The sequence below is a fragment of the Bidens hawaiensis genome, unplaced genomic scaffold, assembly GCF_021521415.1.
Source record: "Bidens hawaiensis isolate Kalapana, Puna unplaced genomic scaffold, B.hawaiensis_p1.1 tig00061650_1, whole genome shotgun sequence".
Lineage (NCBI taxonomy): Eukaryota > Viridiplantae > Streptophyta > Magnoliopsida > Asterales > Asteraceae > Bidens > Bidens hawaiensis.
In genome coordinates, this window is record NW_027501095.1 from 19,624 (window position 1) to 44,070 (window position 24,447).

The following is a 24,447-nucleotide window of genomic DNA, read 5'->3' on the forward strand; positions in this document are numbered from 1 at the left end:
TTCGGTTCGGTTCGGTTTTTTTGATTTTAACAAAATACAACACCGAACCAAAACCAATATTTCGGTTTTTGCTAAAGTTCAAAGCCGAACCGCCGATTTCTAATACGGTTTGGTTTTTTCGGTTCGGTTTTTTCGATTTCGATTCGATTTTTTCGGTTTTGTGCACGCCCTTGTGGGCGGTTTACATAAAAGAATCCTCATTTTGGACTAATAATGTAAAAGAAAAAAAGTAGGAAAAAAAAACTAGAAAAATGTTGTATAGTTTAGGGATGGTTTTGTACTTTAGTTGACTATTTGCTCCCGGTCTACGTACAATGTATATACAAATATAATGTGTCTTGTCACATTTCATTTCATGACAATGAACTCAACAAGAGAAAATATTATATTGTCACTTTGCCTGAATTTCATGATTGAAATGTAGTAAGAACTTAGAAGGTACGGTCTCTTATCTCGAACTGTTAATTTATTTTTGTGTACTTAGATACGTTATGATTTGATTAATATTGACCGACAAACTTTGATGAACGGTATCGTATCAAGAGCATCTCCAACCCAACAACTTGGACGGGGACAGACACCAGTCCATGTTGGAGGAGTTGTCCGGCTATGTTAAAATATTAGACAGAGCCGGATGGAACGTAGGTGCCCCCCCCCTAACAACAAATATTATATATATATATATATATATATATATATTATGTTATTTTTATAAAAAGGTTGTTTGAAAAAAAGATAACAATGAAAAGAAAATGAGTGTTTTTAAAAGACGAGCAAAAATCTTGTTTGGCAACTAACAAGGCATGTGTGTGACATTTGAATTATGTAGCGTTGGAGATGCTCTAACTGTTATGTCTTCGGATATGATATCAATCTTTACCTGTTCGAATCATCTTATTGGAATTATAGTTTTGAATTTAATATTTAGTTAGATTTCACTAAATTTTAATTAATTCTCATTAGAGTGTACGTGGTGCGGTTCAGTGCTCGGGCTATAACCAAACCAAAATTCAAAACTTTGGTTTTTGGATTTTTGAAACCGTTCGGTTTCGGTTTTTCAGTTTTGGTTTTGGCATCGGTTCTGTTTTGGCTTTTGCCATTTGGGCTTGAAAATTTCAAGCCGAAAAAAGTTAGTCGAAAATAATGAATTTATGTATAAATAATATGGCTAATTAATAACTATTTGACCAAAAATATTTGAGTCACATATTTAATAAATTCTTATAAATGACTTAAAATAAAAATCTTGAAATTTGGTTCAATTTTTTCGGGTTTTATTACACGCAAAAACAAAACTGAACCGTATGCTCGTTTTTTATAAAAAATAAAACCAAACTGTCGGCTTTTGTTTTAGTTCGGTTTTTTCAGTTTGGATTTTTCAGTTTTTTGGTTTCAGATCAGTTTTTCTGTTTTTTTGCACACCCCTAATTGTCATGGGAATTTTTCTCTATCACAGCATTGTAAGTTATAAGTTTATAACCGACAATAACCGTTAAGGAGTGGTGTTGCGGTGGTAAATGTTTGAGTCTAGCTTTCACTGATTTTCTCTTTTTTAATTTGTCTTTAACTTTGAAGGCCACATGTCAAGTGTTAACCGCGTTCTACCTGATCTCACTGGTTAGCAGTGTAGTGGTGGGCCCGCAAATCTTCAGTAACAAGTTGTCACCTTACACAATGAAGAAATCATCACATGCAGCTACAATTCTCATTACTATAATCATACTTCTACAAGTAGTAACAAGAACAAAAGGTGAATCCAGATCACAAATAATCAACATGACTTGTGAACAACAACTAGAAAACAATCAAACCCTTTTCATCCCAAACTTTATTAACATAACGGCCCGAATCGGCTTCCAAATCCGCAGCTCATCACTCAATGGAACAGCTGCTGCAGGAACCGGGCCCGACACTAATTACGGGCTGGCCCAGTGTTATGCTGATCTTTCTTCACAAGACTGCATCTTATGCTATATGAAAGCCAGTAGTGTTCTTCCCAGTTGCTTTCCATACAATGGTGGTCGAATTTACCTCGATGGTTGCTTTATGCGCGTACAGAATTACAGCTTTTACCACGAGTATACCGGGCCTGATGACAGTTTTGTTTGTGGGAATGTAACAAGAAAGAATATAGTGTTTCAAGATACAGTGAAACAAGCAGTGTTAAGTGCTGTAACATATGTAACAAGTAATTATAATAATAATAATAATAATAATAATAATAATAATAATAATAATAATGATTACTTTGGTAGAGTTCATGTGGTTAATGGAAACGCATCCGTTTATGTGATGGTGGATTGTTGGAGGACTTTGAGCCCGAGTGCTTGTAGTGCGTGTTTGGAGAACGCGTCTAAGACGATAACTAAATGTGTACCGTGGTCTGAGGGGCGTGTGTTGAACACAGGGTGTTTTATGAGGTATTCGAATACTAATTTTCTCAATCCTGTACAGGCTACAAGCAGGTCTAGTAATAAAGGTAATAATTAAAGATGAATCCGAACCCCGAGAATTTTAGTTGAAACTGAACATGAAGTGAATCTGAACATTCGCAGGTTGACACGAACACAATCCATTTAACCCAAAAAAGAATTTTAATTAACTTTTTTTCCAGTATTAATACATTAATTTTTTTACATTTGCATATTATTTTTAATTTTTGGTAGCAGTTATGTTTAGAATATGCTAATATATCTTTACACTTTAAAATTTTGAAATAAAAATGTCCAAGTAGCATATGTTATTACATAAACACATTAATAAATAATATAATAGATAAATAAACAGGTTCACGAACACGATCAGTTTAGCTAAACGTGTTCACATGTTCAGTCGGAACTGACCAAACCTGTAAGCTTTGTACCTAACACTTCTGATATATTATACATGTGTTTTGTAGGGAAAATAATTCCTATTGTTGTTTCTGTTGTTAGTTCGGTGGCGGTTTTTACAGTTGCTTTAATGATTGGTTTGTATATCCGAAAACATAGATATATACGGAAGAAGAGAAAAGGTATAATATAAACTACACCATGCATAACATGTAGAATTCATGGAAACAAAGTTAATGATCATCGATTAATATTTCAGGATATTATGATACCGAAAAACTGTCCAAGATGCTTAATGATAGTAGCTTGAACTTCAAATACTCCACTGTCGAAAAAGCCACAGGAAACTGGGACGAGTCTAATAAGCTCGGACAAGGAGGATCCGGGACTGTTTATAAGGTTGTACACTTGTACTTTATTATAACGGGTCAAACAGGTCAAACATCATCATAACACGGGCCGTTTTAAGTTTTAACCCGTGAATGTTGAAATTCTGACAGGGGTCCTTCCGGATGGAAGAGAGATTGCGGTCAAAAGACTTTATATCAACAATAAATTCCGAGCCGTTGACTTTTATAATGAAGTCAACATGATTAGCAGTGTTGAACACAAAAACCTTGTTAGGTTGTTAGGATGCAGTTGTTCAGGACCAGAAAGCATTCTTGTATATGAATATCTACCCAACATTAGCCTTGACCGCTTCATTTTTGGTAAGTTAGTTATATAGTTTAAACCCGTTAATGCTAACGCTAATGATTTAAGATGTATTTTTTAAATTTGTAGACGAAATAAAAGGCAGGGAAATAGTGTGGGAGAAGAGGTTTGATATTATTATTGGTGTAGCAGAAGGCCTAGTATACCTTCATGAAAATACCAAAAAACAGATTATTCATCGAGATATTAAGTCTTCTAATATCTTATTAGACTTGAGGTTTCGTCCGAAAATAGCTGATTTTGGGTTGGCCCGATCTTTTCAAGATGATAAGAGCCACATCAGTACGGTCGTTGCAGGCACATTGTAAGCGTAGTAGTTTATTTTTCTCTTGTAGAATTTAAAAAATTCGGCTAATTTGTTATACTTTATTTAAAACATAAATAGAGGGTATATGGCTCCGGAGTACATAGCCCACGGTCAGCTAACCAAAAAGGCAGATGTCTATAGCTTTGGAGTTCTGGTTCTTGAGGTGGTCACTGGAATTGAAAACAGAAGCAGAACCGCAGAAGATACCGACAGTGACGGCTCAGTTGCTATCGTAAGTTAACATATCATTTCTCTATCATAAGAAAAAATAATCAAATACAATCTTCTAACTATGGTAACAGTATAATACTCAAACTCTAATGATATACTCTATAATATTCTCTAATCGAAACCACTAAAATATTTATACACGGGTTTGTTATTTATGAACGAAACAGGCGTGGAATCATTTCCAGATTAATAAGGTGGAGGAAATATTCGACCCGAACCTAATGATGCATCAATATCCTAACATCAAATACCAGAAAGATGCGATAAAAGTAGTACAAGTAGGACTACTTTGCACTCAAGAAGCTCCATCTTTGAGACCATCAATGTCAACTGTTCTCAAAATGTTAGCAACGGATGGTCAACCTTTACCCGTGCCTTCTAATCCCCCTTTTATAGACGAGTGACATTGCATCATTACATTTACAATGATGGCCCTGGTTTGGTTCTTGCATCATTTGTTACAAGCATGACCTTCAATGGGATGCGATCGGTCTTAGATTAGCTAGCCATGTGTTTTGTTTTAGTATTTGGATGTACGGACGGTTAAATAGTTATACTTTTGAATTCTTTTTTGATTTACTTGTTAAATGCAAACACTGAATCTTATAACTGTGTTTGATTTTAATACGTTTAATCAATGAATCTTGCATTCTAAATTATCCGTAGTCGGTCAGACTCATGGGAATGACTCTGAATTAAGACTATTTTAACTTTGGACTCAAGGGGTTGACTTCCAAACTTACAGACCTCATTATGAATAACGTTGGACAAATTAATGTAATGGCAGGGCTATAATGTAAATTTCGAAATTTATTCACACCTTTTTGGTTGAAGTAGTTTGTTGCAAATCAAATTCTGCATAGTGATGACTCTGAGATAAGGCTGGCAAAGCGGGTCGGTGCAGGGTCAAAACGGGCTCAGGTTAAAACGGGTTGCTTTTAATAGAATGGTAACCAAATTTCTAGTGGGGAGTATTTATCATATTTCATAAAACTCATGAACTTAAATAAACAAAAAAACAAGAACTACTCTTCTACTAGAAATTAATTTTATCATATTTTGTAAATAAGCATATGACGCTTGGTTGGAAGTCTCAGGTTTAATCATCGGGCATAGAGTTAGTTTAAGAAAAACTACATAGTTTAGAGTAATGTAATTTGCCGTTAAAAAATATATAGGAATCATTACAAAAAGTTTCTTCATATTCTTTATATCACTACTTAGAGCACCTTCAACATGCTCCATGATAAAAATTTGGATTGCTTGAGGCCCTAAAATATGCGTTTGAAATTAATCTGATGTAAAATATTGCATGACGCAATTGTAACATTTGAAATATATAGCTTTGGAGATGCACTTTGAGGTGAGAATTTATGGGTTCTTTTAAATTGTGAGTTGATATTTAATTTTAAAGTATTTTAAATTTAAAGTTTCGGTTTACCGATTGGAGAGAAAAGTGATTTGGTACTATTCACTTACCTTGACAAACAATGCCGGTTTTTTATCGGCTCACGCACTATTCATGAAAACTGTAACTTTTAGAAATATAGTTTCATAAAAATAAATAATATAAAATTTGAGTTTTTAGTGACTTGCGATTTTATAATAAATTATATAGTGAACAATTGAAAATCAATTAGCTCAACCTAAAACAAATAGATTCACGTAAAACTCGAACAAAATAACCTAAAATAACCTTGTATAGGAAAAGTCAACTGACTATTGCTAGATTAATTGATTTTTGCTATCAGTTAGAACGTGCGTAGTGGGTTGTTTTCCTCGCCCAAAACGCTGTGAGCCCCCCACCCCCACCCACGCTTTAGAGGAGTTTTTGTGGTGGTGTGTGTGTGTGGAGGGGGGGGGGGGTTGTGTCACAAAATGCTGGTGGAGGAAAAAAGGTAGAAGGTGATTGGGCTTTCTTACTTGACTTAAGCTTTTTATTATAATTATATTTAAAAAATATATATTTTATATAATTTTCTAGAAGCTTGTAAACCACATAATGATCAGTGACCCACAAGTTTGGAATATATATAAAAACGTATTTTTCATATATGGCCCGATTATATATATGTATGTAAGTATGTATGTATAAACCTAATTACACAATTTGTCGATTTTTATATAAAAAATAAAGTTTGCACAACCCAAACCATAATCTAATAGGCCTACTATATAAAAGTTTAATTGTTTAAACTTTAATAATTCATAAAACATAAACTTATGTTTATGACTTAAACCATCTTTTATAATTGTCAAGGCCAAAATGCTAACAATTGTTTTAAAGTTTAAAAAAAAAGTTATGAAACAATACATCATTCTCATTCTTCCACTTAAGTCAAAAGTAGAATTTGATTTATTGTGACCTCAATCACATCAAACAGGATATAAATTGAAATAATGTTGATGGTTTTAACTTATAATATTAAAATCCAAACACCACATATTTCCAACTATTTTAAAATGAGAGAAAATGAAAATATAGTTCTAACGGCACATATCACTCAATTTGAGAATGATACATGCATAGTGTCCTTACCCATAAAACACACAGGGGCACGAATCGTAATTATCACTTAAAAATTCTAATTAAATACATACATGAAAGCAACCATTTTGGTGACTAATAAAATCAACCACACACTTTATGAGTATTCAATGGACATGATTTCCCTAGCATATGCCTGCCTTCACATATATTAGGAATTGGTCAATGTTTTATCATGTCACACTTTGTTATACAACTTTCATCTACAACCACTTTTATTAAACACTTCCATCTCTAACTACAAGATGAAGAACTCAACACATGCAACTTTCATTTTCATCCATTTGATCATACTTCCACTACTAGTGAAGAAACACTAATTGACCCCGGGCAGATTACGGATAATCTGGGGGTTAAATAGATGTTTCCCACGAGGGGTTAGACCCGACAAAGATGGTTCTTCTGATAACCTGCAAAACAGACACCGTGAGCTCGTCACTGAGAAGGGGGGGGGGGGGTACCTCCTTGTGACCACCCTCCGGCGTGAGAATCAGACTAGATTGCTCTTGAATATAAGTGTATATTAAGAGATTGCTAGAGCAGATATCAGGTATAAGATATAAGATACCAGATTAGATGAGATGATCATACCATTTGGGGTATTTATAGCCGAAGGTAGGTTTCCAAGAAGGTGTAGCCGGCTAAATAGTATTCCTGTTCTACCAATTGTGGCCTACGCACGTGCCATGCTGGTAGTTGGTGGGTAGGCAGCGGCCGACAGTGACCAGGCCTGCTGTGTACTATTCCTTTTCCACCAACTGCAGGCTATGCACGTGGTATGACAGGAGTTGGTGAGTAGACAGCGGCTAATAGTGACCTACAGTACAAGAGCATGCTGCTCGCCATACTGTTGTCAATGAGCTGTCGTATCTCTGGTCAGATCTTTTGCCCATACCTCGTCAGGTACAGTACAAAAGATCCTCCAGTATCGTACGGACTGGCTCATTTGGGCGGGAGTATTCCCCCTCCCGCCTTTGTGCGGGATTGTTCCCGGCTTTGCTCATTCCTTCAGGTGACTACTGAATTATTGAGAGCTAAGTGCCTTGTGCGTGTAGCCTTGCTGCGCGGGTGGCCTTCCCTGATGGCTTGTATCCGCAGCTGCGGGAACAGGCGGAGTACTTCACCATTGGGAGGCATTTCCTGCGGGAACAGCTTGCGTACTGCGCGTAAGGACATCACGTCTCTGAGCATGGTGGGTCCTGCGGATCCAGTTGGTTTCTACGCAGACGTCTCTCTTCAAGGTGAGTCCTGCGGGTCCAACTGGGCTCTGCTGGGACCTACCTCTTCAAGTCCCCCCAGTCCAATGTTCTTCTCATGAATGTTTAATAAGTGAGGTGAACTTTTGGACTTAAGCAAAGGGTTTTTGAAAAGGGTTTAGTTTTAAGGTTTTCCATGGGGATTCTTCCCGCGGAAGTCCTAATGTCACTTGCAGAAATTCCCGACTTTCCTGCTTGATCTTTGGGTATGATGCGGGTAGGTCTGTAACCTCCTCGCAAGTCAGGAGCGTTGAGTCCCACTTGTGTGGATTCTCCATGAGGTTTTGGTAGTTTTGAACATAGTGATCAATTATGTTAAAACCACCAATTCCATCTTGGAGCTTCAAACAATATAGTTCTCGACGTTCCCGCTATGCGGGGATGTTATTCCCGTTTCCGCAAGCATGGCCCAGAAGATCCTTCTTGGTTTCAATTCCCTGCGGAGCGCTAGGTATGTAAAGGGTTTTGCCTTGACACTGTACCCGCACTCGTCTTACGGTTACTTTACTTCCAAGGTATTCCTGGCGTCAATTCCCTGCGGGTGCTAAGTATGTGAAGGGTTTTGCCTTAACACTGTACCCGCACCCGTCTTATAGTTACTTGGTCGCCGAGGTATTCTTGGCTTCAATTCCCTGCCGGGTGCTAAGTATGTGAAGGGTTTTGCCTTAACACTGTACTCGCACCTGTCTTATAGTTTCTTGGTTGCCAAGGTAAGGGGTATTTTCCCGCTTACTTTTGAATCTTTTTGAAATTTTGAAATTCGAAGAGTTGGTGAAAGGATAAGAACAGTCCAAACTGTTGAAACGTCGTCCGACGGTTTCTTCTGACTGTGTCAGGACGTGCAGGAAGTTATGGCGACGTGACAGTACATGGTCATTCCAGACGCTTTTTCAGGCGCGTGGGCGCGATTTTTCGGGCGCGTGGCCGCGAAATTAATGGCACGCGTCCTTTCAACAGCTGTTGCCAGCTTGCACTTTGCCACGTGTCATAGTTGCATTGCACCTGTGATTTCTCTCTCTTCCGCATTAAATTCATCGCATTAATTGCGATGAGTATATAAAGGGGGAGAGGGTCCTTTGTAATTCACACTTTCACTCCTCTTCTTGTAAACGATTTCCGGAGAATACTTTCTGCCAAGCATTCTCCTGAAATCATTCCTTTACCTCCAAACCATGTCTTCTACTCACGATTTCGAAGCTGCTGCCGAGGAATCTGACGTGCACGTCGAGATCCCGACGTCTACGTCTGATAAAGACGATAAGAGCACTGCTGGCGAATGCCAGTGTGCTCTTCCCACTGAGCTTTTTCAGTACATCGTCCGGAAGTTCATGCTCGAGCCGTTCGAGCCTGAGTTTCCGGAGCCACACCAGACGGTGTACGATGCCCCCAAGGGCAAGATAGGGGTGTACGCTGCATTCTTCGTTTATGGGAATCTCAGGTTCCCATTAACGAAGTTTGTATACCGTGTCTTGGAGAGGCACGGGGTGCATTTAACGGAGGTACACCCGATGGCGATCGCCAAGATCCGCCACTTTGAGTGGGTGTGCCTCATTCTGGGCGTGGAGCCCCATGTTGACCAGTTGATGACCTTCTATTCTTGAAGGTGCATCCAGGGGTGGTACACCTTGGTCAACCGGATCAAGGGGATGAAGATCTGCGCAACCGAGCGCAGTCTTCGGTCGTGGAAGAGGGAGTTTTTTTATATCTCCGCTCGCGTCGTCCCGATAGCGATGACGTTTAAGAATGGGATAGCACTCCCCGCCCTTCACGCCCCAAACTACCAGGAGGCGGAATGGTTTGCCAAGATCTCCCGGATCCAGACTCCGGTGTACCGCTTTTCGGAGTCTGGGATGGTGATGCTTGGGATGAGCCGGGTGTGGAAGGAGGCGTCACAGGTTCCCATCGTCCTCGAATACGGTTTGAACTCTGTCCCTTACGGTATGCTTTGTCTTATTTGTTTATATAGGTTTGTCTTCTAACTGTTTCTTTTATTTCAGAGGGGAACGACTTGCAGTCTCTCATGCAGCCGCGGGAGAGTGATGGTCCCGCTCGGATGGGTACTCGTGCTCTCGATGAGAACGAGTTGCCCATCTTGGAGCAAACGAGGGATCGGTTTGTGGAGGTCTACCCGCCAGGCCACCCTATTCTGAGCGCCACGCGGCCAGGTAAGGCGTTATTCAACCCTCGACCTCTCAATGCTGAAACCTCTGCTGGAATTCCTCTAATCTTGTCATCTTCTGATGAGGAATCCGCAGATGGTCCTCCGTTGGTGCGGAAGAAGAAGGCTGCCGGCGGGAAGGGGAAGGCGAAGGTTGCCTCCACTGCCGATCCGGTGCATCGGTCTGATTCAGAGACCGAAAGCGAGGAGGTGGCGGGGAACCCTGGTGGTGCTAAGACCACTGCTCCGGAGGCTGAGACGACCGTCACCTCCGAGCAGCCCAGGACAACGACGGTGAGCGGCGTGAAGAGGCCGGCTCCATCGGGTTCGTCCCCGCCTGTTCGCACTTTTAGGCTCAAGAAAACCCGTAAGTACAAACTTCCTTTACTTTTTAACTTCATATCTTTCCGCCATTATACTTATATCTTCTTTGTGCAGGCGTGGATGCTACCGCATTCCAGGGTGGAGCGGGGAGGAGCACCTCCGGACCCATGACGGTAGGCTTGGTCAACCCACCTGAGGCGAAGACCCAGGCGGCTGCGCCTGCTTCAGTTGGTTCAGTCGCTCACCCAGTTGAGCCAACTGTTCCAACTGTGATGACATCTCCGCCGGCTGTCAGTGCCATATTTACTGAATCTTTCACTGAGCCGGCGGTGACTATTTCTGCGGGTACTTCCGCAGCGGCGACCACGGTTGTGAGTTCACTTCCGGTGAGTTCACCTCCGTTGGTTTCTACCGCGGCGGCCTCTATGCCTCCTCCGACGTCGGCAGCTACGGCCGATCCTTCAGGTATGCTTGGGGCTTCTCGCCAACCTCTGCCTCCTTCCCATCTGCCTGACCTCTTGGATGGATTTCAGGTGATGGGTTTGGCGGCTATCGGCCTGTTGTCGACCCTACAGGTGCGTAGGGTTCTTTTGGCCTTTTTATATATATATCATCTTTTCCTAACTGCGTTTTGTTTTTTGCAGTGTCGGATTCCAATGAAGTGTATGTTCCACGATGGAACATCCGCCGAGGAACAACCCTTCGCACGCTTGTGGAGTGCGTGGAGTGGGCTCGTCACGCAGCTCCCAGTGGTGCGTTGGGGGAAGCAATGGCTAGCTACCAGGAGGGTAGGCTAACCAACGAGCTTCGGATTCTCCTGGCCCGGATGCAGCCGCGCGTGGAGCTGCTCTGTCGTGAAAACGACAAGTTAAAAGCAGCTCGTATTCAAGAAGTAGCTCAGGCGCGGGCTGTCCGGGAGGAGAACAAGAGGCTTACCGCAGTGGTTGCGGAAAAGGAGAAGGCCTTCAAGGCCCTCGAGGTTGAAGTTCAGGCCCGGCTCGAGGCCCGTTCCAAGGCTGCCCAAGCTGTTAACGAACAGCTTCGGCTGGCTAAGGAAACTGCACGGAACGCAACTGAGAGGGCCACCAAGGCTGAAGCTGTTGCTGAGCCTCTACGCCTCGAGAATGAGAAACTTAAAGCCAAACTAGAGGCGCTCCAACAGGCTCATGATGCCTTGGCGATGGAAGACGCCAAGAAGCTCCAAGAGATCTTGGACCAGAGGGGGGTGCTTGACCATACTGAGCGGAAGCTAAAGGGCGTTGAAGAGGCTGCGGCTAAAGAAGTGTTGCTTGCCAACCTCAACAAAAGTGAAGCCGAACGCGCCCGTAACCAAGCTCAAGCCGCCCTCCAGGAGGCTCTGGTTGCCAATGAATGGCTTCTTCGAGAAGCGTTGTCTCAGGTATGTTTAATTTCATTATATCTTTACGCTTTTCTTTGTAAATAGAAAAGGTTTTGATACTTGTATTTTTTCTTTTTGTAGGTTGTGCATCGGGTCTTCACGGATACGTCTTATGACGATGCCATGAGCGCAGCCCTCAACGCTTCTCATGAGGATGGGGAAAAGGCCGGCTTCCTGCTTGGTCTATGGTTCGTTGAGAAAGGCATCCCGCCTTTCAACTTCCCTTTATATGACGTTGATACTGAAGCTGTATATGACCAAGCAGTGAATCAGTATGCCGCCTTCCCGCATCCGGTGGTGGAGAAGGTGAACGAAGTTGCTGTTGCTGATGATGGGCTAGCTATCCTTAAAGCTTTCCTTGAACCGCCACGCTCTACTGATGGTGCGGGTCCAAGTGGAAGTGGTCCTGAAGCTTGATCCTGAAGATCCCTTTCCACCATTATAGATTTTTATTTTTGTATAGCTTCTTTTGTATGCGGGTATGTACCTAGCAATCTGTAATATTTGAATTTCGATGGAATAAAGATTATTTGCCAATTCATTGCCTTGTTTATTTCACGCATATTTTGTTTTAACTTAGCAATTTCTTTAGTACTTAGATAAGTTAACTTTTCAACGTGGCAGATAATAAGTTAAAGTTTTGCGTCCTCTTTCGTGATTGTGCGGATAAGACCGTCACTTGCACTTAGTAGGATGGCTAAGCTTTACCTATATCTGACCTGCGTGGAAGTTTTCCTCATCTTTTCCTTTGAAATTTTCTAAGTGTTTAGAATAAGTTAACCTTTGAACGTGGTAGATAATAGGCTGAAGTTTTGCTTCCTCGTTCGTGATTGTGCGGGTAAGACCGTCACTTGCACTTAGTAGGATGGCTAACCTTTACCTACATCTGACCTGCGTGTAGGTTTTCCTCATCGTTCTGTTAGAAATTTTCTAAGTATTTTGAATAAGTTAACCGTTCGACGCGTGGTTGTCAATAGGTTAGTTCGGTTTCTTCTATCATGATTTGTGCGGTTAGGACCGGCACTTTCATTTAGTGGGATCACCAAACTTTACCTATGACTGACCTGCGTGAAGGTTTGTCGTTTTTTGTGTTTATGCGGGTTTTGCCGCCTTCCACAAGTAACGACTTCTTTCCCACTTATGTATGCGGTTAAGACTGGCATATCAGTGTGGAAAGTTCATAAGTATAAATGTAAGATTATCAACATCAATGTTCTAAGGAGAATCATTTCCATTAGAAGTGGCTGTGGGCCTTTTCTTTACAAGTTTGGAATTGATCTACATGCAAACTGTGTAATTGAACTCCCTTCCATGTTGTTGGGATGGGAGTGCCATCGAGCCGATATGCACCTGGTTCGGGATCTCGTTGTTTACGCAGTATGTAGTCTCCAACATTGAAGCTGCAATTTCATTCGTGTTTTCCCCAGCTGGGGTTCTACACGCATCGGCCTCCTCAGCGTTCGTTACGCCACGAGGTGCGCGAGCGTCCCATCTCTGACAAATGCTTCGACGATGTCCTTCACGTCTGTGCATTCTTCAGTGTTGTGGCCTTTTGTCCTGTGAAAGTCACAGTATTTGCTCCGATCAGCATTGTGACGATGTCGGATTATTGGAGCCTTTGGCCATGGGAGCTCCTCAGTGGCGAATATCTCGGTGACGCTTTTGGTGAGTGGCGTCCATCTGGAGTTCTGGTTCGACTGTACGTTATCCCTTCCGCCTAACCGATGTTGCAAGCCGGATGAGGTGTCAAAGTTTACCCTTGACTGCCAAATGCCTAGCTTCCGCTTTTTGTTTAGTCGGGCGGTAAGGATGTTGTCTTCTCTTGTTTTCTGGGTGTAGAGGTTTGTGCTCTGGGTGAGATCTCTACCCAGTTGCTTTTCCGTTTCCGCAAAGCGTTTAGCTGCTGTCATGATGGCATCCCATGTGGATGGCATGCCATCTCTACCCGTTAAGGTGCGGATGAGCTCTGGGTCGTTCGCGCCCTGGATGAAAGCAGCGCGAACAAGATCTTCGCTGATATTACCCAGACTTAGCTTCTTTGAGTTGAAGCGAGTGATGAAGTCTGGCAAAGATTCATCTTTTTCTCGAATGCAATTGAGGATTGTCCATTGCTCCTCGGTATACTTTCTTTGTTGGCTGAAGTGTTGGCTAAACTTCTGCTGGAAGTCTTCCCAATCGTAGATGTGGTGGACCGGTAGACGATCGAACCACGCTCTAGCTGCCCCAACAAGCGTCATTTGGAACATGTAACACCACGTAGGTTCCGTCCAACTACTGACGGTTGCCCCCGCTATGAACCTGTTCAAATGATCGTCTGGATCAGATATACCATCGTAAGTGCCGATGTTGGACATCTGTTTGGCACTTTTCGGGACGATTGCTTCCGCAATGTCCCTTGCAAATTTGGACGTTCCCGCCTTTGCAGCAGTTGGTGTAAATGTTTTGGAGAAGTCACGTGGGTTTCCACCCGCGTTTTTTGGTTTGAAGGTTTCTCCAAAACGCCTTCTCGGTTGGGAGTCCGTTTCCTTACGCTTCCCTTTCGCCCTATGACGAGGGTTTGCGTCACTATCGGATTCCTCCGAATCATCGTCCAAGTACTCTCCGAATTCCTCAGGCTGTTGGAGTGAACGTAAGCGTTCATCCAACTCAGCTTGGAATTCTTTTTGACGTGTTTCCGCCCACGCTTTAACTTCATCGAGTGTTTGGCGGGGGAGCCTTGTTCTTTGTCTCTCTAACTGGGTATCGGTGAATCCTAGTGAGAGATTATTTACTGCACTTGCCCCAGCTTGGGTAACTGGGGTAGTGTTCGTAAAAACTGTGTAGTCGCCGGTATTCCCCCCAGTAGATGGGGTTGTGGTTACCGGAGTTTCTTTAACCATCTTTCCAGAAGTTTGAAAAAACTGAAAAGAAATGAAGTTCTAGCTTTTATGCACGGATGGCGCCAATGAAGAAACACTAATTGACCCCGGGCAGATTACGGATAATCTGGGGGTTAAATAGATGTTTCCCACGAGGGGTTAGACCCGGCAAAGATGGTTCTTCTGATAACCTGCAAAACAGACACCGTGAGCTCGTCACTGAGAAGGGGGGGGGTACCTCCTTGTGACCACCCTCCGGCGTGAGAATCAGACTAGATTGCTCTTGAATATAAGTGTATATTAAGAGATTGCTAGAGCAGATATCAGGTATAAGATATAAGATACCAGATAAGATGAGATGATCATACCATTTGGGGTATTTATAGCCGAAGGTAGGTTTCCAAGAAGGTGTAGCCGGCTGAATAGTATTCATGTTCTACCAACTGTGGCTTACGCACGTGCCATGCTGGTAGTTGGTGGGTAGGCAGCGGCCGACAGTGACCAGGCCTGCTGTGTACTATTCATTTTCCACCAACTGCAGGCTATGCACGTGGTATGACAGGAGTTGGTGAGTAGACAGCGGCTAATAGTGACCTACAGTACAAGAGCATGCTGCTCGCCATACTGTTGTCAATGAGCTGTCGTATCTCTGGTCAGATCTTTTGCCCATACCTCGTCAGGTACAGTACAAAAGATCCTCCAGTATCGTACGGACTGGCTCATTTGGGCGGGAGTATTCCCCCTCCCGCCTTTGTGCGGGATTGTTCCCGGCTTTGCTCATTCCTTCAGGTGACTACTGAATTATTGAGAGCTAAGTGCCTTGTGCGTGTAGCCTTGCTGCGCGGGTGGCCTTCCCTGATGGCTTGTATCCGCAGCTGCGGGAACAGGCGGAGTACTTCACCATTGGGAGGCATTTCCTGCGGGAACAGCTTGCGTACTGCGCGTAAGGACGTCACGTCTCTGAGCATGGTGGGTCCTGCGGATCCAGTTGGTTTCTGCGCAGACGTCTCTCTTCAAGGTGAGTCCTGCGGGTCCAACTGGGCTCTGCTGGGACCTACCTCTTCAACTAGTAACTAAATCAAATGGATACGCGCGATCCAAAATCATCAAAATGTATTGTGACCAAGGGCTCCATAACAACCAAACCTTGTTCCTCCCAAACTTTGTTCGCGCAATGGAAATAATTAGCACCGCAATGCACACATCACTTAATGCGACTGCAGTTGTTGGTAGTGGCCCCAACAAAATCTATGTACTCACCCAATGTTATAGTGATCTCTCCACACAAGATTGCCTCTTATGTTATGCACAAATACGTACTCATCTTCCCGCTTGTCACCCTCACACAGGGGGGCGCATTTACCTAGACGGCTGTTATGTCCGAGGACAAAATTATAGTTTTTTCAAGGAATATAAGGGTGTGAATGATAGTATTGTTTGTGGGAATAATACGAGGATGAGTGTGTTGTTTCAAGAGGCAACAAGGCAGGCCACAGATAATAGTGTAGCGAATGCATTAAGGAATAATGCTTATTTTGCTAGGGAGGAGGTGTTGGTTCCGGGTAGTAATCATTCGGTTTATGTGTTGGCGGAATGCTGGAAGACGTTGAGTCCAGATTCTTGTCAGGCGTGTTTGAAGAACGCGTCGATGTGGATATTGAAATGCTTACCATGGTCTGAGGGTCGTGTGTTGAATACAGGGTGTTTTATGAGGTATTCGGATACCAATTTTCTTAATCCCATACCAGTTGCAAGCGGAGCTAGCAATAATACAGGTAATCTTTTAGGCTAGCATCATAACTTGTTTCCCATTTGTCTTCTATTTCGATGTAAAAGTGTGTGTGTGTGTGTTAGAAAACCTATAAAAAGAATACTCATATAAATAGTTGATAAATAATACATAATGTCTGACTGTGTTTTAATTATGTTTTTGCAGAGCACCCGGTAGTTATTGTAGTTTTGGTTGTTAGTTCCGCGGTGGTTTTTATAGTTGCTTTGATAGGTATTTTATATGTAAGGAAGCATATATATATACAACAGAAGAGAAAAGGTATATATAACCACTTTGATCTTGTTCATGTTTAATTTGTAACTTGTGAAACAAATATAAGAATTGGATTAAAAATTACAGGTTATAGTGATGCTGAGAAACTGGCAGAGATTCTTATTAATAGTAGTTTGAACTTCAAATACTCTACTATCAAAAAAGCTACAGACAATTGGGATGAAGCCAATAAGTTAGGACAAGGAGGATTCGGGACCGTATACAAGGTACTATTTTAATTTAGAGGTGCATAAACCGAATTTTGGGCCAAACTAGTTCGGTTTCGGCTGGCATGAGTCAAAAGTGGCCCAAACTAGAACCGTTTCAAATCAGTTTCCAAGGAAAAGAATATGAAACGATGAAAACTGACTGGTTTTAAACCGATCATCAGTTCCAAAGCGGTTTTACGAGTTTATATATAATTAATTATTATTGTTATTGGGATTTTCATCAGTAAGTTTCACTTATTCATTAAGACAAATTGTTATAAGCTTCCAATTTTACTTTAGTGACAATGATTTAAGTCAATATGATATTTTAGGTGATGAATTGTAAATGTATAATATCCAATTTGGAGAATTGGAGGTATGAAATATTAACCTTTCATGAAATTGGCAACAAAATTATAGATTATAACAAGATGACAGTAGACATAGAATATAAACTTTTCTAATGATCTTTTATAAGAAGAGAAATATACGCAAGGGCGAAGGATACCCAGCGTTTTTGTCCAAGCTTTGCCATTACATATACGTATTGTTAAAATTCGAAAACAGTCTTGTAAACATACAATATGCAAATTTAATTTTGCATTTCTTTAGAAAAATAAATAAGCAAATAAAAAGGACAAATAGTATATGAAATTAAGAAATTTAAAAATATACTACATGAGAAGAAAACACACGCACAACTTATACTTATTGGACTTAAGAGACCGGCCCATGGACGTTCGGGCCTTATCAGACTTGGTAACTTGGTCAAAACCTAAGGCTTTTTTTTTACTGAACATCAAAATTACTTTTAACTATCATGTTAGATTAAAATTATTCTAACATATCGGTATCTGGATCTAGTTTCAGATATGATCCCGTTCGAAAGGTTGAACAGGGTCTGGGACCGGCCCAAATGGACCATGTTTTTGTTTTATTGAAACATCTCAGTGTCTCTAATCTATAAACAGTATTTCAAGAGGATCCCAACAAAAACATTTGTACCCAAGAGTGTCATAATATTTGCTCTAAGAAACCTTTTACACTTTGCCAACATAATTGAGGGGTAGCCAACCCTTCATAGGTCCACCATTGCCTATGAGTATTGTAGTTTGGCCGCCAATCTATATAACTAATCCGGATATTGAAATTCTTTTAGGGGGTTCTCGCAGCTGGACGAGAAATAGCTGTGAAGAGACTTTTCTCCAACAATAAATTCAGTGCAGCAGATTTCTACAATGAAGTTAACATAATCAGTTGCGTCAACCACAAAAATCTAGTAAAGTTGCTAGGATGCAGTTGTTCGGGACCTGAAAGCATTCTTGTACATGAATATCTACCTAATATGAGTCTCGATCTCTTTATTTTCGGTAATTTCGAAATTCTTTAACGATTAGAGATCATGAAGTTAACGACATGAGATATAATTATGAACCTGTTAACTTCTCCAGATAAAACGAAAGGTAGGAAAGTAAGATGGGAGACTAGATTCGAGATTATTTTGATGTAGCAGAAGGCCTAGTATACCTTCATGAAAACACCAAAAATCGGATTATTCATCGAGATATTAAGGCTTCTAATATCTTATTAGACTTGAGGTTTCAAGCTAAAATAGCTGATTTTGGGTTGGCGAGATCGTTTCAATATGATAAGAGCCACATCAATACTCGCATTGCAGGAACATTGTTAGTAAAAGCTTATTTTTATTTTACAATTTTAAAAATTTCAGCTAATTTGTTTATCTTTTTTCGAATTAAATAGAGGTTATATGGCTCCGGAGTACCTAGCCGAGGGTCATTTAACTGAAAAGGTAGATGTTTATAGCTTTGGTGTTCTAATTCTTGGCATGGAAAACAATAGAAGCAAAAGTGAAGAATATACCGATAACTTAGTGTCTACTGTAAGTATAAGCACCCCGTGACACTCTAGGCAAATCTCACATCCGTCGGCCGTTGACATGAGAGATGTTGGTTTCATAAAAATGTCACGCCAAACTAACGCGTTGGTGATATTTGGTGTCAGATAATTTTTATGAGCACAACGTACTTCTCTCCTGGACACGAATTATATGGATTTTGCCTAGGGTGTTACGTCACCTTAAACGATCATGATTATTATAAATGTATCATTTAAACATATATTATCTAATCAAATATTGTAACCATTTGTGGACATACAGGCATGGAAGCATTTCAATCAAGGTACGGTGCATGAAATATTTGACCAAAAAAAAATGATGCATATTCATCCCAACATTAACTTCCAAAAAGAGGCCATAAGAGTGATCCATATAGGACTTCTTTGCACCCAAGAAGCACCATCCTTAAGACCATCCATGTCATCAGCACTAAAAATGCTAGCAAAAACTGATGAACTGTTACTCGCCCCTTCGAAACCCCCCTTTATAGATGAAAAAACCGTGGAACTTGATAGCATTACACAAAGTAACTGAACTGTCGCGACAGTGATGATGAGTCGAGCTCCATTGCTTCAGTTTCCCAGTCATTTTTACCCTAGTTATATGATATAAGTTGAAATCTTGTTTTTGGAAAATTATAATGCTATGTAAGATTTCAGAAACTAATGTTTGAATCAAATACAAATGACTTTATCGTGATAAGTGTACAAAGAAGTTGAGAAACTATGTTAACAATAAAGTAATTATTATTACTCTATAACTTTTAAACTAGAGTAATTATTATGTATTATACTATTTTATTTTTTCATAACATAAATTACTCTAGTTATTTATATGTTTAGCATGTTAATTTTATTTAAACTGGATCTCACCCCTCGAAAACTATATGTTGTGCATTTACAAAAAAGGTTAAAGATATGGACAACATAATACATTAAAGGCTTTTGTTTCATGACTTACTAGTCGAACTTGGAATCGCCCCCCTTATCGATTCAGTTCGCATGTTATGACGTCAAGTGTTGAGGTCGTCCAGATTTATGGTTTTTGGTTGAACGTACGGGCATCATACCGGTTTTTTATTTAGAAAAGAAAACATATTTATAGGCAATGTTGTAAAAGTAGGTCTACAAGGCCGAGTAATCTCCGAGTACTCGCTACAAGGTATGGTTCCGAGGGGAGTTTCTTTACCTCCGCCTAGTTACAAAAAATTGTTCAAAGGTAGTCAACATTAGCCAGAATCACATCTAATCGGTTAACTTGTGTCTATTTTGACTTAAAAAAATACAACATAATTCGTTATTTTTTATAATATTAACGAACAAATGTCATTTTTTTAATTAATGATATACATTTTTAGAATAATTTAGTGTTTAAAAATGTTTTTCTCTTATTTATATTGATATTCACTTATTTTGTTATAAGTATTAGTAAACTTATGATATTTGAAATATATATACCACCCAAAAATTAATTTTCTTTATATTTATCATGTCCGAGTACTCTTCGAGTACTCCGAGTACTCCCTCCAAGAGGGTTGGCCGCCTAGGAACCGCCTAACGACTTTTACAACATTGTTTATAGGTTTGATGTATCTTTTGCTAGAATAACTGTTCACGTCCCCTCGTTCAAGTTAAAAGGAGAGAAAAAATTGTCATTCTAATTAAGAAAAGGTCATTGATATTATTTTTAGTTAGTAAAGGAGTCATATAATTTTTATTTTTTTAAAGTTCAACTTTTTTAAAGGTGTGATTTTAATATTAACTTTTCTTCATATAAGGTTAAGAAAGGATTACTTTATCAAACTTTCTTTTAAAGATTTTCATTTGAAGTTCAAAATTCAAACCATTATTATAATGTGCAATGTTTGGTAAAGAGTTAAAGATGATGAAAACAAAGCATAAATAGAGGACTAGACATGTGTATATGCGGATGAACAAATGGTAACGCGTATTTTCAGGCCAGACTTTTTGTCTTCGGTATCAGTACCATACCCTACCGAACCTATTTTCTACTATTTTTTATTATCAGTATCGAGCTCATCCCTAAATATATATTTTGTTTTAGTTGTAACTTCCTTCTCACTCTATTTATCTCTCAATTGAGTTAGCTAAATACTTTGTACCAAAGTTTTATGTGATTATTTGTGCATTTCTTAACTTAAAAATTGTTTTATATTCAATGTGATATTTTTAAAGCATCGTAGGTAGGTCTACGACATCTATCAAGCCACCATGAGATATTGAAGTTTAATAAATAAATACCGTAACTTCTTTCAAAATTTTGTAGCTTTTATGGTTGTAAACACTCAAATTCAAGTGTTGATATTTCATTCATGTTAGCCTTGTTTTAGACACAATTTGTTTGTATACGAACATAATGGCTTCTGCATGAAAAATGAAATTTGTTATATACTTAACTAGTGTTTTTCCCGGCGCAACGCGCCGGGCAGGTCGGTAAAATCCAAATGTTGTTGGTCCCAAGCGTTGATGCGATAAGTCGACACGAATTCGATCGGTCGGTTTCGGTTACGTGCGTTATTATACTGGAACTAAGACAAAAAATAATACAAAGAAATTATAACAATTGGGGTCGACCAATTGCGCGACGTCAATCGGTAAAACTCGATCTTAGGTAACTACCCGACCGTTATCGATCCCTGGCGGTGAGTCTATGTGAATTCGGTAAGTTTTCGCCATGTTCGGTACTTGTATGAAAAAGGAAATTAACATTTGGTCATTTTCGTGACGGAGATGGAGCTAAACCGAAACATGACAATTCGTTTAGTTTTCATCACGTTCCATAACTAAAACCAAATAATAAAAAAAGAACAAAAACAAAATTGACATTCGGCCGGTTTCGTTACGTTCATTACGGACCGACTAAAACAAAACAAAAACAAAAAATATCACAAATACGGTGCCGCAAAATGGCACAATAAGGGCTTTGCGGCACCAAACTTTGAAATTATTATATATAATAATAATGTAAGAAAAATGTGTATTCTTAACTTTCACACAAATAGTGAAAGAATTTTAAATATAAGTTGAAGGAAGTAGATGAAATATTTTTTTATTTCTAACTCCACCTTTCACCCAAATAACACATTTTTTGGATACGCTCACGAACAATTTACAATAGAATAAACTAGTGTTTCATCCGACGTGTTGTGCTGGGCAGGTCGGTAAAACCCGGACAATGGTAATATCCAAGCGTTGTCGGTCGCAAGTATTAAGACGGTGAGTCGACGCGAAGTCGGTCGGTTTTGGTTACTAGTGTTAGTGCATCGAAACTAAAACTAAAATAAAATCAAAAAATAATAAAATTTGAGGTGGGCCAATGAAGTGGCGTCAGCCAATAAAACTTGGGCATTGGTAAAACCTGACCATTGTCGATCTCGGGCGTTGAGGCGGTGAACCTACGCAAATTTGATTGGTTTCTGTCACGTTCGTTGTGGTGTTGGAACTAAGACAAAAAAATCAACAAAAAAATCGTCATTCGATCGTTTTCGTTACGTTTGTTACTATGTTGGAGCTAAAACAAAACGCGTCGAGTCTACTCGATTTCGGTCGGTTTACATCACGTTCGTTACAGTAGCGAAACTAAAACAAAATTGACATTCAATCAGTTTTTGTAATGTTTGTTACGGACCAAAACTAAAACAATCCAAAAATGACTAATAAGGTGCCGCAAAGTGGCCCAGTCGGCACTTTGCGGCACCAAACTCTTAAATTGTATTATATAACTAGTTTTTTTACCTGGCGCATTGCGATCGCTTCCTACACAAGTCACATTGTAGTGATGCGCTAATGTGGATTCAGTTGGTATAAGTTAAGTTCGTTAAGATATCGACACTAAACTAAAAAAATAATCAGTATATTAACGTAGGAAAACATAGCAGCATTTGTATAAATAAAAATTAACATATTAAAATGTACGTAACATTAACGATTTCCCGTGCGTGTTGCGTTGGTTGGTAAAACTCGGTCATTGCATGGGCGAGTCAGCACGAATTTGGTCGGTAATGACTATGTTCGTCACGATACCAAAACTAAATTTAAAATAAATTCGTCTAAATTAACATATTAAAAATCAAACCCAAAAAAAAAGTAGCGGCACTCGTATAGTGTATTATAAAATATGTAAGAGAAAATTTATTTAGTTAGTAAAACACAGACGTTGAATCTCGGACGTTGGTAAAACCAGAGTATTATCGGTCTCTGGCATCGCAGCGGGATAAGGTAAAACCTGGACGTTGGTAAAACCTGAGCTATGTCCTGAGTGTTGCGGTAGTGAATCGACGCAAATTTGATCGATTTTAGTTACGCACGTTACCGTACAAAAATTAAAACCTAAATTAAAAAAAAAACAATAAAAAATGATGTGGTCCATTGATGTCGTGCCACTTGGTCCAATAAGAACTCAAGCGGCACCAAACTTTGATTTTATTATATAGTAATAATATTTACACTTTTGTAAACTTTCAAACATACACATCTCATGCTCGCAAAATTTTTCCTAATCTCATATCGTCTCATACCCATCGGATTTCGAGTACCCGTCCCACATGTTTCAGGTACGCCCATCGAGATTGGAATTTGGGGGTGTGTTGGGATTCCTAATTTTACCTCCTTATAACTTTTCCCATAAGTTAATAAGTTCATCTTATCCCCTCACAATAGCACACAATACCAAACACCTTTTAACTTTTCTAAATGTTAATAAGTCATAAGTTGGTTAAAGTAAGTAATTCCAAACACCCCCTTTATTACCATCCCTCTGGACTTAATGTTTTCCAACTACATTTTTAATTTGATTCATCAAACTCTCTCAATAATTCATACTCAATTCATGCTCTTAATCTATTGTATTATGTCAAAACATTTAGAAACCACAAATAGTTTTAATCTGAAATACTCCCACCACTCTCAAATTCCTAAATATACCCGTTTTTTTGCAAAAAATTCCCAACATTTTACACAAACATCTCTCTCATATACGTTACGTGTGTGTATATAACACAAGGAATATATATTCTTATCTTATATAATAGAATGTTGTCTTATAATACACCCGTACCCATCATAAAAACACAACATGTTCTAGTCTAGTCATTTAATAATATATATATATATATTTAACAGTATTCATATTCTATAATATAAGTTTTGTCTACTAAGCCAATTTTATTTGCTTAAATATTTCCAGCTTGACTTGGAGTTATATCATTCTCCCAGACCACCTCCTTGACTGACTTAGTCTATAGATATATATATACATAGAACTTAGGCTGAGGGGTGTGGGGCTTCAACGGGGGCGCTAGAGCCCCTCCGCTCGCGCCCCCAGGCGCTAGCACCACACCCCCGGGGCGCGAGAGGGGCGCGAGAGGGGCGCGAGCACGAAAAACAAAGCAGGCGCAAGCACCTTCGCGGGACGAATATGGCGTAAAGGGGCATGGGAAAACGTGAAAGAGCCGTTGGACATTTAAATTGAGCCGTTGGGCTCTTATTTAATAAAAAAAAAAAGTTTTTTCTACCCTATATATAACCCATTTCATATAAAACAATTACCACAACTTCAAAAAAAAACCCACAACTTCACACACCCCTCAGCCTTATATTATGTATATGTATATATATATATATATATATAT

At 39.9% G+C, this 24,447-nt stretch overlaps 1 protein-coding gene and 1 pseudogene across 1 annotated transcript; both read left to right on the forward strand.

Annotated features, from left to right (window-relative positions):
• The first annotated feature begins 1,414 nt into the window (after positions 1-1,414).
• LOC143603444 (cysteine-rich receptor-like protein kinase 2) lies at positions 1,415-4,761 on the forward strand. The gene is made up of 7 exons (XM_077080228.1): positions 1,415-2,479; positions 2,900-3,013; positions 3,091-3,258; positions 3,332-3,541; positions 3,615-3,849; positions 3,931-4,084; positions 4,251-4,761. The coding sequence occupies exons 1-7, from the start codon at positions 1,675-1,677 to the stop codon at positions 4,485-4,487; spliced, it is 1,923 nt and encodes a 640-aa protein (XP_076936343.1). The 5' UTR covers positions 1,415-1,674; the 3' UTR covers positions 4,488-4,761.
• On the forward strand, positions 4,512-19,396 carry LOC143603447 (cysteine-rich receptor-like protein kinase 2; annotated as a pseudogene).
• Positions 19,397-24,447: the final 5,051 nt, after the last annotated feature.

Coding starts and splice junctions, on each gene's coding strand:
- LOC143603444 (XM_077080228.1), top strand. CDS start 1,675: ATGAAGAAATCATCACATGCAGCTACAATTCTCATTACTATAATCATA. Junction 3,014..3,090: donor TATACGGAAGAAGAGAAAAG/GTATAATATAAA, acceptor TTAATATTTCAG/GATATTATGATACCGAAAAA. Junction 4,085..4,250: donor GTGACGGCTCAGTTGCTATC/GTAAGTTAACAT, acceptor TGAACGAAACAG/GCGTGGAATCATTTCCAGAT.